Source organism: Xenopus laevis, chromosome 2L (assembly GCF_017654675.1).
Source record: "Xenopus laevis strain J_2021 chromosome 2L, Xenopus_laevis_v10.1, whole genome shotgun sequence".
Classification (NCBI taxonomy): Eukaryota; Metazoa; Chordata; class Amphibia; order Anura; family Pipidae; genus Xenopus; species Xenopus laevis.
This window is the reverse complement of record NC_054373.1, coordinates 132,349,035-132,365,709: the sequence shown is the minus strand read 5'-3', so window position 1 is coordinate 132,365,709 and position 16,675 is coordinate 132,349,035. Positions and strand designations below refer to the sequence as shown.

Genomic DNA, 16,675 nt, shown 5'->3' with positions numbered 1-16,675 from the left:
TATTTGTTCCTTACTGACAAACTTGCATACTTAACAAAACCATTTCCTTTTTATAAGGGTCACACCCTACTCTGGTGATGAAAGCCAAGGAGAAGGAGGCCATTATTCAGTTACGAGTGTGTGCTTATGAGTAGTGATGGGTGAATATGTCCCGTTTCGCTTTGCCTAATTCCCAAAACGCATTGAAGTCAATGGGCATCCGAATAATTTTGACGCGTGACCATATTTTTTTGTTGCAGCTAATTTTTGCCTCGGTTTCACAAAAACAGTTGTGGGTGGCGAAAGGTGGAAATTTGCCATGAATCCATGCCTGCCGAATTTATTCACCCATCACTATTTATGAGCACAGTACATACACTCTGAACTGCTTTTAACCATTTTTGCCCTGGATGCAGGCCTACACCACAGAAAATACAGTACGCTAAATATATCGTTCAGTGGACACACAAAGCATAGCACCACATCCACAGGACACACAGACACTACTTTCGATGTAACAACACAGCCGCCAAATAAAGATCTACTATGTACAAAAGCAGAACACAGCACAGCAACCTGTTCTCACAGTCAAATAGCAAAGCAAAGCTACTAAGTTAAGTGACACAGTGCTACCCCCTGCCCAAATGCATTTCTGCCAAAAAAACAGGAATTACAACGGCTACTCTGGACACAAAAACATAAAAGACACACAACCACCCCCATTAGAACTTCTGAAGGTGACTGCTAGTAATCCACAAGCGAACCTAAGCCCTTCTGAGCTTACAGGAGAGGGCTCATTAGTAGTATCTGGTTACTGGCACCAGGTCGATGAGGTCTGGCAATTTTTTCAAATGTGCTTCTGTTGCAGCAGGCTTAAAGGAACACAGGGACAGTGTCTTGAGGAACATGAACTCAAAGCTCGCTTTTTATTAGGCGTTCTTGTGACAGGAGATTCTTCGGAAGAATTCTTGCTTATTTGGGGTTACCCGAAGAGTCAGAATGCACAGCAATAGTTTTTCTGAATCAACTGATTCTAAGGCTTATAGCTTTAAGGGGGTGATTTCTCAAAAAGTTGTACCAATAAAAACACAATTTACTGTAACCATTATATCTCTAACTCATGATACCAAAAGCAGACAGTGAACATGTCCTTCATGTGTCCTTGTGCACTTTCTCTACCAGTTAACCTTGGCTCACCAATATCAAGGTTGTCTGAGTTATTTAGAATTGGTAAAAAATGAATTATTAATGTCCCCATAAGACCGCACTTTAAAGGAGAAATCAATAGCAGCAATGATTCAGGACCTCAAACTTGTCACAGTGGGTCACCATTTTGGAAGCTAAGCTTGTCACAAATTATCAAGCAGAAAAGGAGGTTGGCCTATAATAAAGCTGATGCTACAGGGTTGATTATTAAATTCTGATGCTATTTGCACTTGTTTCTGAGCTGTCATGTAGTAATTATCTGTATGACAGGAGCACAGAGCATGTGCAGTAAATCAGCAGAAAAGAAGATGGGGAGCAACTGGAGCATCTTTGGAGGCACAAATCTTTACTGCTAAAGGACTGTGGTTGTCTTGGGCTGGTAGAGAGGCCCAAAACATAATGTACAACATTTCTAGCCTACTTCTTTAGTTACATTTAGTTTTCCTTTAATTCTAACAAATGCGAGTAATGTAGTCAAATAGCAAACATTTTCAAAAGGCTAAATTCTTAGGTTACTGCTTCTAAATCCTATTCCTGTATTAGAAGTGAGACCAAAGTCTAAATAAACTGCCTACTCTAGTGACAAACCTTTTGGTAACATAAATGAAAGTGATAAACTTGAACATAATAAATTAAAGACGGCTGATTATATAAATTATTCCCCTTACAAAAGCTTTAATAAACATATGAATTTGTATTGTGTGATTTTCCACTCTTTCAACTGTTTTCTTCAACACCATGTTTAAAAGCCTTGGGCACCTAGGGCTAAGTCATTCACATACCTGGGTCCACTTTGCAATGGTTTGCACATGTGCAGTGCGGTACTCTATGTCAATAGTAGCCTGTGTTAATACCCAAAAGGAACCATTGGGCAAGTGTGTGGCCTTGGTGAAACAAGAAATCAGAGAAGTGCAAAAGACAGCAAATATTGTATCAGCTCTGTGCAAAAAGCTATGAATGCAATTAATTGTGTACTGGGATCCTATGGTTAATAGCATTCCAGAGATTTCTGGGTTACACTTTGGATACCTGTGAGATACTGTAATTCTTATAATACACTATACAATATTACTTACCAATGCTTCAGATGCACACTGAAAAACATAACAAATATACTGATTTATCCCAGGCTCCACACTTTCACGGCAGACCAAACCAAAATGATCAATGTGTTTAATACCCTGGGTGAAGGGAAAAACACCATAGTATTACTTTCCATGGTATTATTACAGAGAAAAACAGATCCTATACCTGTACAAGTAATATGCAGGATAGTCACAAAGGTATAACATCAACAAGAACCATTGGCTGCCAGCTAACCAGTTTTGATCACAGGGAAAACAAACAGTATAATGATGGAAAAAGTAAAATATATTAATAAGGGCCGTTTATACACTTATATTCATTAATGAACTCCTCAACTCAAAAACAGTAGCATCATCATATGGCACAGTATTATAAAAAGCACACAGGTCAACAGAAAGAGGTTTTGCTGGCACCCCGTATAAAATACCTGTACAGTTATGGGACCGGTTATCCAGAATGCCTGGGACCTGGGGCCTGCCGGATAACATATCTTTCTATAATTTGGCTCTTCATACCTTAAGTCCAGGGTCGAAACTAGGGGTAGGCAGAGTAGGCACGTGCCTAGGGCGCAAAGCTTGGAGGGCGCCAGGCACTTACCTCTCTCCACTTCCTACCCCTAGTCCGGCTGAGTGCGATCCTCTTCAGTCCTGCGTACTGTTTGTGCACGTGCGCGTACAGGAGGGGAGGAGGAGACGGGGGTGACGGGTCGGTCAGCGCACGTTTTTCATGCACGGGCCTGCTTAAGTCTACTAGAAAATCCGTTTAACATTAAATAAACCCAGTAGATGGTTTTGCTTCCAATAAGGATTAATTATATCTTAGCTTATATCAAGTACACGCTACTGTTTTATTATTACAGAGAAAAAGGAAATAATTTTTAAAAATGTGGATTATTTGGATAAAATAGATCCTATAACTGTATGTGTAAATGCTGTTGCTGTTTTTATGGTTTCTAAAAGTTATAACATATCAGGTCTAAACTAAATATTATATACATTAGCTTTATTATGTTTTACATCGGATCACCAGTAATTAGCCCTTTAATAATCGCTCATTGCAAAGAAAACTATTTAATAATCACCTGAGAACATGATGATATATCTTTGAAATTCTTCTCAAGCTCCACAGTTTTAGTATCAGGACTTATGAGATTGATTTCAAAACGTCCAACCTGCAAAAGGAAATTCCCGTTATGTGTCATTAAATATAGTTTCACATTTTTTTGTGTTGAAATGTTGTAAATATGACTGTAGGCAGACAAACTGTGCAACAGGCACAACTCATTCTAATCAGCTGCATTTTGTGTTTAGCGGAGAATGTTTAGGAAATATTCAGAGATGCTGAATGCAGCTAGATATGGATTCTAATTTTGTTATTTTCTCGTTCACCAGTTGTTTAGTTTCAGAAAAGCGGCAGTGCCTAATTCCAACACTTAAATATCTATTTTCTTCAAGCTACATCTAGTTTTGGACCCTGCAGATAGTGACATATAGGGTCAGATTTATAGAGGGTCGAATTGAAGAATCAAATTTTTAAATTAGAATTTCGGGGTAATTTTAGTGTATTTCGACTAGGGAATAGGGGAAAAAAATTAGAATATAAAAGTTTATCATGTACTGTCCCTTTAAAAGTTCGTCTTTAGTACACTTCATAAAAATTTGAGTACCAACCTATCTAATTCAACAATGTAACAAAGCATCATTAATATTTGAGCAGCCTCCATCCCATGTCTTGGGATCATGTTATTAAACACCTTTGTCAGACCTTTACATTGCGGTGTCATGGCACTAGGTTTAAGGCTGCAAAATAAAAGTCACTGCTTTCTAGATCCATGGCTAGAATGCTTTTAAGGGTATTGAGCTTACATGCCTGAATTAACAGGGGCTGGGACAAGCAGCAGAAAAATGTGGCCGGGAAAGAGGGAGAAAGACACGGCCGCTGGCTGTCTAACTTTAATTGAACACTCAGACTGAAAGCCAGGGGGAATTTTATTCGATGTCAACTACTAACAGTTCATACTTAAAACAGTGGAGAAATTTAATGGATTCAGGTTGGAAAATGTTGCACATGTCATACAGAAGTATGCTAGAGAGTGAGAGGTAAGTGTGTGAGTGAGGGAGAGAGAGAGCACGTAAGTGTTTGTATAGTTTGGCACAACAAAGGACTTGCAGGAAAATAAAGACCTGAAGTTTATTTATAATTAGTGCATAAAAACCAACGTTTTGGCCACACTTGTAAGCCTTCGTTATATAAATAAATAGAATAGCAAAATTAAGGATGCACCGAATCCAGGATTCGGCCTTTTTCAGCAGGATTCGGATTTGGCCGAACCAAATCCTAATTTGCATATGCACTTTTTCCTTTGCATATGCAAATTAGGATTCGGTTCAGTATTCAGCCGAATCTTTCACAAGGGATTTGGCCGTATCCCAAATACTGGATTCGGTGCATCCCTAAGCAAAATATACTGCACCTTCAGGTCTTAGCATCATAAATATATCCATTCAATCAAACATGTAAAATACCTGAAAAAGCATTGTTCTGTTCTTCTCAGAATCTGAGGGTTGGACATGGCTTGGGGCACTTGCATGCCTTCTTCTTGGCTGTATTTTATTATCCTGGGATCTTTTTTGAATTGTAACACTACTGCACCGAGTTCTGAACTCTTGCTGGTCCTCAAAGCCAGAGTCTTCTAAAATCCTCTCAGGAAAAGTTACTCTTGAACCAAGCAGATTGCTCTGACTGCCAACTGTAAAAATCCCTGAATGATGCCCAGAAGAAGGGAAGATGTTATTCTCAGAGTCTTGCTCTAGAAAAATATCTGAAGGGGAACCTGGGACATCAATTTCCGCTAAAGAAAAATCAATGCTGGATTCGGAGCTCTGCTGTTCAGTCAATGACTGTAAACGCTGGCGTTCATGTTGGCTGAATTTCTCAATACAGTCATCCACAAGGGTAGATGGCGCCTTTTTATTTGCAATTACTACCTTCCCACAGTATAACACTTCAAACTTTTGTGAATTATAAAAGGCATCTTCACTGTCTCTGCAGGGCTTAGAATCTTCTTTCAGGGCGACTTTGGAGACTTGACGTATGCTGCTGATGATATCAGAAACCTAAGGGAGAAATTATAAATATTTTAATAATGTAATACTTTATTTTTCAGTATAACTATTTGAAGATTTCTTATGCATTGAGGACATTCAACAGAAGTAAAGTAGCCATCCCCATGATGGTCATAATAGAGCATTTGATCATTATCACATGCTGACAATATATATATATATATATATATATATATATATGCCCATTATATTTCCAGACACTAAATTCATACATCAACTGTCTATTGCTGATGATGTTCTGAATTTAATAAACAAAAGAAAAAAAGAAAAATAAATATAATTGTTTTTAAATTGTTGTGGTTAAGCAGCATTTAAAGCTGTTGACCTGTTTTCTTCTATGTTAATTCTCCATCACTCTGGGCAAAGACCAATACATACGAATGGGACCAACTAACATGTAGTACCATATGGTGACACACACACTGGGCAGGAAATGCATACGTCAACACTCAAGTGAATAGAACCGATCTTATTTTATTAAACAATTCCATCTGCCTTCAGACTAAAGATAATTTAAGTAGGTGCATTTAAAGGGCCTTAAAGTAATTATAAGTAATTATTATTGCTGTTGTTTTCTATTTAACTATATCTCAGACATACACTGTAGTGTACATACACAATGCCCCTGGGAAGCCACACTGTGCGTATTCATTGGAAATATTGAATGCTGTAAGTGATAGGCAACATGCAAGATTGCAGACCCATGTTACTCAAAAGACACAATATATATCATGTTAGTGATAACCAATAGTAGATGTAGCAATAGACCAATACATTTTTTAATAACAATTTTTCTCTATGAGTATTTATAGGTATTTTCATTGATTTATTTGTTTTAACAGATCTCAGAAACTGTAAGTATCAATATTTATACTATGTAGGTCTGTTACAGTTACAGTTGTAGTATTTCTGGTCAGGTGATCTCTGAGGCAGCACACAGACCATCATGAAATGGTGGTTCAAGGCAAGAGATGTAAAAGGACAATATTTACTTTAATATATAGACCAGTTTGGCAAGATTCTTTAATATGCCACTTAATATGATATAAACTATCTGTTGCTTAAATGTTCATTTTGGGGGTAAAGTTTTCCTTTAACCAGTTCTATACCAGCAGTTCCAGTGCTCAGGAGGGTACAACATTTGTGAAAGTACAGAATGTAGTTCTGACACACACCACGCTACAAATTGAAATTTTACACCTACAATCAGGAAGGCTATCATGCAGAGCAGGAAGGGGAACATTATTTGCATTTCGAATAATTAAATAGCTTTGTATCTCAAATATCACAATGTTTCAAACCTTCAACCGTTCCCTCCTTCGGTTTCTTCACTTTCCACTTCATCTTGAGCTTTTCAAACCGCACCCTCATTGTTCCAGCCCTTTTTACCCAGTTTACTTTTGAGTAGATAATGTAACCTTGCACATATAATTCAGATTCTGCTCATTACAATTTCTACTTTGGTTTTCTGTTTATCGTTTTAAAGATAAAGACTTGTAAATGGGTCACATAAGCATTCCCCACATACCTAATTATTCACTGCCTCTCATAAGCACCCTTTCCATTTATGGCTGCAAGGACATAAGTGATACCATGGTACATGGAATCTCAATGAGCTATATTACCATGGACTGGCAAGCAATGGTGCCCCAGCTGTTGCACAAATAATAAAAAGAAAAATAACGTTGTGGGAACACTCGGAGTAAAATAAATTTACCAAAACATACAAAACAGAGAGGGTATTGGTAAATGCACATTTGCACATTAGTAATATGGTTTATTATCAACCTTGACTCTTTAGGGTAAGGGCACACAGGTAGATTCGGGAAGATTGGTCGCCCCGGCGACAAATCTCCTCTTCTTCGGGGGACAATCTCCCCGAACTGCCTTCCCCTACCTTACCGCCGGCTATAATGAAAGATCGCCAGCGGGGTGGCACTCGCAGCAATTCGTTTTCCGAAGTCACCCGAAGTTGCCTCACGAGACCGGTGGGGAGGTAGGGGAAGGCAGTTTGGGGAGATTTCCCCCAAAGAAGAAGAGGAGATTTGTCGCTGGGACAACTAATCTTCCCAAATCTGCCCGTGTGCCCTTTATATTGAACCTGTTGATCCTGAAGCTTTTGTCATTTCCAGATGACTACCGGTGTAATTCTTAACAAAATATAAATAAATACTAGGGGGCAGATTTATCAAGGGTCGAATTGAAATTTCGAAATTTGAGTTTTTGAGTTTTTTTATGGTCAAAACGGTCAAATTCGACTAGGAAGTCATTCAAATTAGATTCGAGTTTTTAAAAAAATTCTAATTCGATTTTCCAGATTCCCCCATACTCTGGCCCCTTAAGAACTCAAATTTGACTATTCGCCACCTAAAAACTGCTGAATTGATGTTTAAGTCAATGGGAAACTTCCAGGGATCAATTTGAAGTTGTTTGCAGCCTTCCAGACATTCAAGTTTTTTTTTTAAGGAGAAAAAAACTTAAATAGAGTTTTTTAAATTCAAATCGTATTCGATTTGAGTTTTCGGGTCGATTTAATCCATCAGAGTTTGAAAAATTTGATTTTTTAAAATAGATTTCGACTGGTCGAATTTATGAGAGTTTGGGGGAGTTTTTAAAAATTCACATGAACTGGAAATTCGACCCTTGATAAATGTGCCTCCCAGTGCCCAACATAGTTCTAAGCTTAAGAATACTTCTGAATTGCCCTAAATAAATATTGCTGATTTGGACTTATTCCTGAGGTATTTTATGGTGTTTTTTTTAAAGCTAGCCAAGATTTTGGCATGGAAGTCAAAGCTATATAATTTGTGTTAATGCTACATTTTTCTTGAGAAGAAAGAGCAGATCCACTAACAATCAGCAACAATCCTTGACTTTGTTGTCATGTTCCAACAGAAATACCATGTTATCAACAAAGTTAACATGCACAATGGAAATCCTACTTAATGTAAGGGAAAAACATGTATGGGGAATACTGAGCAGGCACTGCTCTTAAATACCATGTTATCAACAAAGTTAACATGCACAATGGAAATCCTACTTAATGTAAGGGAAAAACATGTATGGGGAATACTGAGCAGGCACTGCTCTTAATCAACCAACAAAATATTAGTCATAATAGGTAACAACAAACTTTAACCACATTTATAGTAGTCAATGGCTTTTTTTGCAGAAATAATACATGGAAATATACTGTTCACATGCAGAGTGAGTTAAAGGAACAGTAACACCAAAAAATTAAAGTGTTTTAAAGTAATGAAAATATCATGTACTGTTGCCCTGAACTGGTAAAACTGATCTGTTTGCTTCAGAAACACTACTATAGTTCATGTAAACAAGCTGCTGTGTAGCAATGGATGAAATTGAAAAAAGGCTATAGTTAAATAGTGAATAACAGATAACACCATTATGTTTTACAGAGCATATCTGCTGTGTAACCGGAGCCTTTCTCTTTAAATGGCTGCCCCCATTGCTACACAACAGTTTATATAAACAAAAGTAGTGTTTCTGAAGCAAACAACAGTTTTACCAGTGCAGGGCAACACTGCATTGATATTAATAACTTTAAAAACTTTCATTTTTTGATGTTATTGTTCCTTTAAGATGATCTGCATTAGCCAACCATGCAGGTCCTGATGTGTAGGTCAGCTATTATGTGTATTTGCTTTTCTGTCAATATTAGCTTTTTCTAAACACATTACCACTGTTAACAGGGGAAAAATGTTGCCTGCCTTGATTTCACAATTGCTCATGAAGCAGTGGACACTACATAGTAACATGCTGGAATAATTAAAAATATGATTGCACTCTTTGGTCTTATTTGCCTAAAGTTAGAAAATCCCTTAATAATACAAAAGAAGCCCTATAGCCAACAACTAATGACTTTAACCTCATTATTTCATTATGGGTATTTAATAAAAAAAAACATAGATCAGTGTCCTCTTTGTTCAAGAGAATTTTGGCTTGTAATTAAAGCCTGATGGAGGCATTTCTAACTACAGGTATGGGACCTGTTATCCAGAATGCTTGGAACCTGGGGTTTTCCGGATAACGGATCTTTCTGTCATTTGATGACACTTCATACCTTAAGTCTACTAGAAAATATATATGAAAAGTGTTGTATAGTGTTAAAACTTTGGTCTTCATTTCGACCTTTGTCAAAGAACTTAATAAGCCTCAAAATGTAAATTATCAAGGCACGGACACTCCTCAAATGAATCACAATATCCTTCTATTTTATACAAAATGGGAACAGATGCAGTTTGCACCAAAACTGCTTGTTTGTGTTATGATAAATGTCGACTGACAACATTCTACAAAGAGTCTACACAGAATCTAATCAGTCGCTACTATAAATCTGTTATTTTAACAGAAAAGACCCCATAAAACACTTAAATAACTCATTCCATGTACTGTCCTAAACAAAGCATAGCGGCTATTGTGTCTGTTACTAAAAACCCTATAGAATGCCAAAAACCACAAATATATACGACACTGAAACTTGTGTATTCTTATAAATAATGTATCCCCCGTTATAAAATATGAGGGTATTAAAAGTAAATGTTCTATGACCATATGGTTTATATTGTAAAACAGAGCTTCATTATTCCACATACAATTTAAAGATATACTGCTCCAGTGGAAAATGAGCAACAAACTATGATTGTTTTCTCAGTCATTTAAACAAATCTTAGTCACTTAGACAGATCTTAATCTTGCTCGCTGTTTTTTTTTTTTTTTTTTTTTTTTTTTTAGGGGGGGGGAGAGTTGATTGCTTCCCCCCATGCTGCATTTTTTAACTCACAAGCCTGTTTTTTAAAAAATAAAGAAATAAAAGCCCTCCACCTTCAACTTTTTTTTTTTTTGAGAATAATATACTTGTATATAAATAAAAAAAGTAATGCAAGAATACATGAGGGAAATGAATCCCTCTCATACACAACCTATGATTGATGCTAAACTATGATTCTCCATTCATTAACATAAACAATGGCACCACAGCCTGTTTGTGTAAACAAAAGTGTTCCTGTAAATCACAAACACTGGAAATTGTGGTTATAATGTTATTATACACATGGATTACAGAGTCCTGTGAAAACCAGTACACAAAGGGTGGCCTTTGCCTTTTAAACCTGGAAATCTATGGAAAATTCTGCAGGACAACATGGAAACAATTGTTATACCCTTTTGTGTTTCTTTTCATAAGGTGGTATGGCCACTCAAAGCCTGGCACAAGAAGATAAGTATAAGTTTCTTACTTACATTTGACACAAAAACGAGAGAGTTTAGTTTTTTGCAAATTAGGATTCGAGGTATATGATGCATTCAATTCAAACTACAGATGAAAATGAATGAATGTGTATGCATCATTTTCTCTGGGTATCCATTAGAGTTATCTCAAGGGAGCACTAACATAATTTTCAATACAATAAGCCCTAGCTAGGCAAGCTAACCATTTCAGAATTCCCAGTGAGGTGATTTAGTTTCTGTACAAAAACACTAAGCATCCAATGGAAATGAAGTAATTACATTTGCTTTATCTTCAGCATGACACAATAACATGAGCTCACACAATAATGTGCAAAGAGCATCTTCCTCCAAGCATTACTTGTAGCCATCACCAAATAACACAATTAGTGTATCTGTGATAACATTAAGCAAAACATGAAATCGCCAACACCCTTTCAATTCCTTAAATCCAACACGGAAACACTCCATATTAACTACATTTTTTTTCTAAACTAATATAAAGGGAAAATTGTAAATCAATATTGTCAAGCAGCAAACAGTGTTTGTGAGTGGCAGTTTGCTGGTAAGCCAGTGCATGTGCCGTATAAGAGCAAGTTTGAGCATTTTGTCAACAAGTGGTTAATTGTTTAGTTGGAACATTTGGAGTGATTAATTGGACAAAATCCTTAATATAGATAAACTGCTGCCTTACAGTCCCTGGGTGTGATTTAGCCAGAGCACTATCTGTAAGGCTACATATATGAAGGTTATACTGAAATAATACACTTTCTAAACATAATCCATTAAAAAAAGGTGGACTGTTTCTGAAATAATCAAGTGTATATTCCCTATCCTTCTCTATGCATCTGTTTCTCTTCATGCAGGAGTTGGGGGTCAGATTTTCATCGACAGTTAGATCCAATATATTTTATAGGGGGGGCTCCCATTCCTAGCAGATAAATTAGAGCTCATTTAAATAACCAACTTCAGCACAAACAAAAGGATTCTGGTGATTTTAATAGCGTGTGCTCTAGGAAAAGGAGCCCCCCTAAAAGATATATTGGATTCAACTGTCAAAATCAGACTCCCAACTCCTGCAAGAAGAGAGAATGCAAAGAAAAATGCTGAGAGGGGGAAATTGAAGAGTAACATGATTATTTCAGAAACTATCCAAATATAATTGATTATATTTGGAGAATTTCAGCCCAAGATTCTTCCAGCGACCACCACGGAACGATCGTCTTCCAACTTCTTCTTTCTTCTCGCGGCTGTGCATGCGCAGTAGAGCGAAAAGCCGAACTTTAATGAAAAAGCCAGCTCTTTCGTTCTTTGGTGCTTGCTGGAATAACCCCGGATCAGTGCAGTTTTCTCCTGATAGGTGCTCCAGCCCAGGGTGTCAGGTAAGTAAATGCGATCACTTGGGGGTGCCTAACTTTTGGCACCTCCAAGTAAAAAGGACATTTCTTCTCCTTTAAAGGAAAACTAAATCCCCGATTCACATCAACCTGACTACCAATATGTGCCGAGTCCCCACCCCCGTACAATGTGACCAAACGCAGAGCTGGGTAGTTGTCAGCCGCAACGGTTGGCTGCATTATGGCTGCTCTGGCTTTATGATCAGCACTGTGGAGCCATGCAACCATGGGACTAGAAGTGATGCAGCCAAATATATAAACCACCCCAACCATCAGCTTTGTATTTGGCGGCCAGAAACAGGAGAACGCGCCACATTTTGTCAGTTTGATTCATGCAGCTGGGGAAAGGGTGGGGGGTAGGACTAGTAGTTAAAAAAACAATGAAGGGTTTAGTTCCATTGAAGGACAATGAGACATGGAAAATATTGCCACTTGTGTAAAATCACTGGTGACCAAATAGATGACAAATGTGCAGAGTTCCACGCAGTCATCTTACGGGTCTTCGGCAAGCTGAGTGGGAGATCGGAATGTTGGCGCAAGCACAGTTGGAGCAATTTGCCGGTTTGCAACAACTGCACATGCGCCGAAACTAGCAAAAAATGCAGAAGAGCAAGAAGAAGACACAAAGACCCGGAAAATGGCTGCGTGGAACTCCGATGCAGGAAGCTGCACTGAGGGGTAAGTATAAAGTATGGGGCATTTCCCCGGGAGGTACGGGGTTTTTTCTTAAAGGGTCGACTTCTCCTTTAAAGGGATTGTTTACCTTCCAACATTTTCAGTTCAGTTGGTTTCAGATTGTTTCTGGTAAACTAAGACTTTTTCCATTTACTTTCTATTTTCTATGTGTAACCATGCTTCTAATATTGAAGTGTAAATCTAGTTTTTCACCTTTGTAAAGCAACTCTGAGGAGGGGGGTCGCCAACCCTGTAAACTATTCTAAATTGATACATTTAGTTGACACATTATCTTTGCCCCTGCTGAGCAGAATCCTTGAGCTTCATTAAAGGGAGCTATTAAAATGTATACAATAGTTGCTAATACTCCACAGATACTGATGAGAAATTTATCAATTAAATGTAGCAAATTGTAACAGTTCAGAATTTGCACCTGAATTACTGAGCTGCCAGACTGAAACACCAGAGACAGGGACATTAAAAACTTTAAACTTCAATTTTGGAAAAATTACAAAACATTACAAATGGAAAGTAATTGAAAAAGGTTGTATTTCTGGAGAACAATCTGAAAACAACTCAACTGAGAAAGTATTTGGAAGATGAACAATCCCTTTTAAGTGCCAAATGCAGGTAGAACACAACTGGACCACTTAGTGCGCTGCAGTTAATAGTTAATTTAATTAATTTTTTACATTTTGCAAAGACAGCCTTAAGGAAAATAGATTAGTTTAGTTACAAGGGCATGTTATATGGATAATGAACCCGGCAAAAAGGTACTATATAAAGAAACTTTTATAAATATTTTAATTTATACTTGGGTAGAAGCAAAAACATACAAGTGCAGAGCCCTTCTAGTTCTTATAGATGGCTTCCTTCTATAAAAAGTAAATAAGTCAGTGCTTAATATGCACAACAGCAAGTATTTATTTAAAGAGGCCCTCGTACTTCACTGCCTACATAAGGTAATGTAAACAGATAAACTGTATTTTATTGATGTCAAAAATTAAAATGATATAAAATTTCTATGTTTGGCTTACATCCTGTCTGCTGGAATGTTATTAAAGCAATTAGCAAAGGCAAGTGGCTGGATCAGCACTGGTTTGTACAGGAATAATACACTCGCACAAAAGAGAGGCTTATTATTTGGCCTTGAGGAGAAAAAAAAAATGAACATATTCCAATGAAATAGTCAGAGTGACCTTGAAATGGAGTTGGCCAGAGACAAATGGGGAAAACAACCAGACTGGGATATTTATAACAGAGGTCGTGAGCAGGAAACCTCGAACTCTACAGAAAATGGAAAGTTTACCAAGATCAGAAGATAAGGTTTCTTTAAAGGAGAACTAAAGCCTAAAAATTAATATGGCTAAAAATGTCATTTTATATACTGAACATATTGCACCAGCCTAAAGTTTCAGCTTCTCAATAGCAGAAATGATCCAGGACTTCAAACTTTTCACAGGGGGTCACCATCTTGGAACTCGCATGCTCAGTGGGCTCTGAGCAGCTGTGGAGAAGCTAAGCTTAGCGTACGTCACTAATTATCCAGCAGAAAATGAGGTTTGTCTGTAATATAAGCTGATGCTACAGGGCTGATGCTAGTTGCACTGGTTTCTGTGCTGCCATGTAGTAATTATCTGTATTAATTACTAATCAGCCTTATATTGTAACATTTCGATTCTATGTGTACTGTATATTGTGAGAGGGTCCCTTAGCTCAGTAAGTGACAGCAGCACAGAGAAAATAATGTGGGGAGTTACTGGGGCATCTTTGGAGACAGATCTTTACTGCGAAAGGGCTGTGGTTGCCTTGGGCTGGTAAAGAAGTCCAAAATATAATGTACAACATTTCAATATAATTCTTTAGTTAGGCTTTAGTTCTCCTTTAAAGTAGGAGAGAAAACAATTTGATTTTGAAATATACAAGACAAACCCCCATATTTATTAAAAGTCATCAAGTTTGCCCAGGAGTAGTAACCCCTAGGAACCAATAAGATGTTTTTTTTTAAAGAGGTGACCAGTAAATGCTACCTGCTGATTGGTTGATATGGGTTACTGCTCCTGGGCAAACAAAGCCTTTGATTACATAACCCCCATAGTAGCTTACCGACTTTATGATCACATCTAGATCTATGGAACATAGTTCTAAGATAAGATAAACAACAGCAACAATAGCCAGAGCTACAGGGTTCTCTCTGACAAAAAAAAAGAAGAATTCTATCATTAGGTTTGGCCTGAATTCCAGCAGTAGTTGCTTTACTATAAATTCCATTACCTTCTGACAGCTGGAGGACTGCAGTTTTAGACATGGTCCTAACTGGAAAGTCTTGCTGAATTCAAACTGAGCCATATTGTAGTTTAGGGGCCATCTGACAGTTAGGTTGAACATTTGCAGAACTGCTCTAAACAATAAATTTGTGATGCAAACAGTACCCTGAAGAATGCAGAACATTTTTCCCTGAATTTTGAAAATCATTTGATGGGAAAACTGGGAGTATTATAAATTTTCATGGTGAGAGAACAACAAGAAGAAAAAACACTTCCACTATATTTGGGTAAATATGCCACAAAAATATATTAATGGGGTTATTTACTAAACCTTGTTTTTTTTCTGGTTGGGCTTTTTCTAAATTTTTCTTCTTCAAAAAAAAAAAAAAAACTAAAATTTTTCGAGATTTATTATAACCCAATGCTGCAAAAAGCCTCAATCTAAAAACCCTTAATCTTAGACCTGTTGAGGGCATGTATGCAGTAAGTCAATGGCAGATGTCCCTATCCCAATTTGATGATATTGTTGTTTGCAGTGGGTTTAGTTCAAAAATCTGAAAGATTCTGGATTTTCAGGGAGATTAAGTCTGAAAATTTGTACAATTCAAGTTTTCTATTGAGTTTTTTCCCAACTTTCAAGTTATTTTATCGATAAATAAGGTAAAATGGTGGATGGGAATTTGGTCTAGCTTTGTTTCATTCAGACACACAAGTTAAAGCATGGAAGATGGTGCAGACCACAATGGGGCCCTGTCCTTACCACCTGCCATTAAAGACAGACGTTTGTTTTTAGTCTTCATGTCTGGCATGCAACACTGGGCACACGTTGTTAATGTTATATAACTGTACCAACACAAGCTATCGAATGGCCCAGTGCTTTCTATTGGGTCTGACTGGGAATGTTTGGACCTTTGAATCACCAGGGCTTATTTTGAATCCATGCTCAAATGTGGGGCAGATAATGTCTATGAAACTTGGTGTTTAGTAACAAAATCTAACAAAACATTTTTCAGCACACAGGTGGACCTTTCATCCCATTTATTAACAGTCTGAACACATTTTAGGAAAGTGTTTTGACAGACTGATACATTTATCACAAGTTAATGAAGCGAGTGGCAGCCAAGTTCTACTGGTGCCCAAGGCCTGGCACCCAGGAGCTGAAGGTAGATACTGAAAGCAAACAACTGATGTGTTTACATGGTTTACTACCCAGGTACGAACTTGCCCACGGTTTATCAATGACCCCCACTGACTGCTCATTTGCAGGTTACAGTTAAAATAGGTTATTTAAATGGAATCATACAGATACCAGTATTAAATTACAGCCAAATATGTTTCACAGGGCAAAGTTTGCAGTCCTTAATAAGACCTTACTGTGTGTTCCCAGGCAGTCCAATTTATTGTCATTGACATAAAAGCAAAGAAATGTGCGCATTGCATTGCATTGCAGTTGCTGGGCTTCATTCTTCACCGGGTAATAGGAGACACTTATAAAGGCCTTGGCAGCTGCTGTTATGTCTGTACTTCAAGGAGGCTGCATTAAGTGGATGAAACAGTCCATTCTCCTTTTTTGCAAAATTTACTGGCATTAGTTAGACATGGGCAACAATCCCAGATAACACTTCTGTGCAAACTCACATATAGTACAAGGACACACAAAAAGAACAGTTTATTTAGAGGGGAATAAATTGGC

The 16,675-nt window shown here is 37.5% G+C and overlaps 1 protein-coding gene across 5 annotated transcripts in view; it reads right to left on the bottom strand.

The window, feature by feature from the left end:
• The window catches only part of tbc1d4.L (TBC1 domain family member 4 L homeolog), a 76,060-nt gene that overhangs the window by 30,229 nt on the left and 29,156 nt on the right, over positions 1-16,675 (bottom strand). For all 5 annotated transcript variants that reach the window (XM_041580996.1, XM_018245073.2, XM_041580997.1 and 2 more), the window contains 3 exon segments: positions 4,797-5,387; positions 3,353-3,442; positions 2,262-2,366 (listed from right to left, as the gene is read on the bottom strand). In XM_041580996.1, coding sequence (XP_041436930.1) covers positions 2,262-2,366; positions 3,353-3,442; positions 4,797-5,387 — 786 coding nt within the window.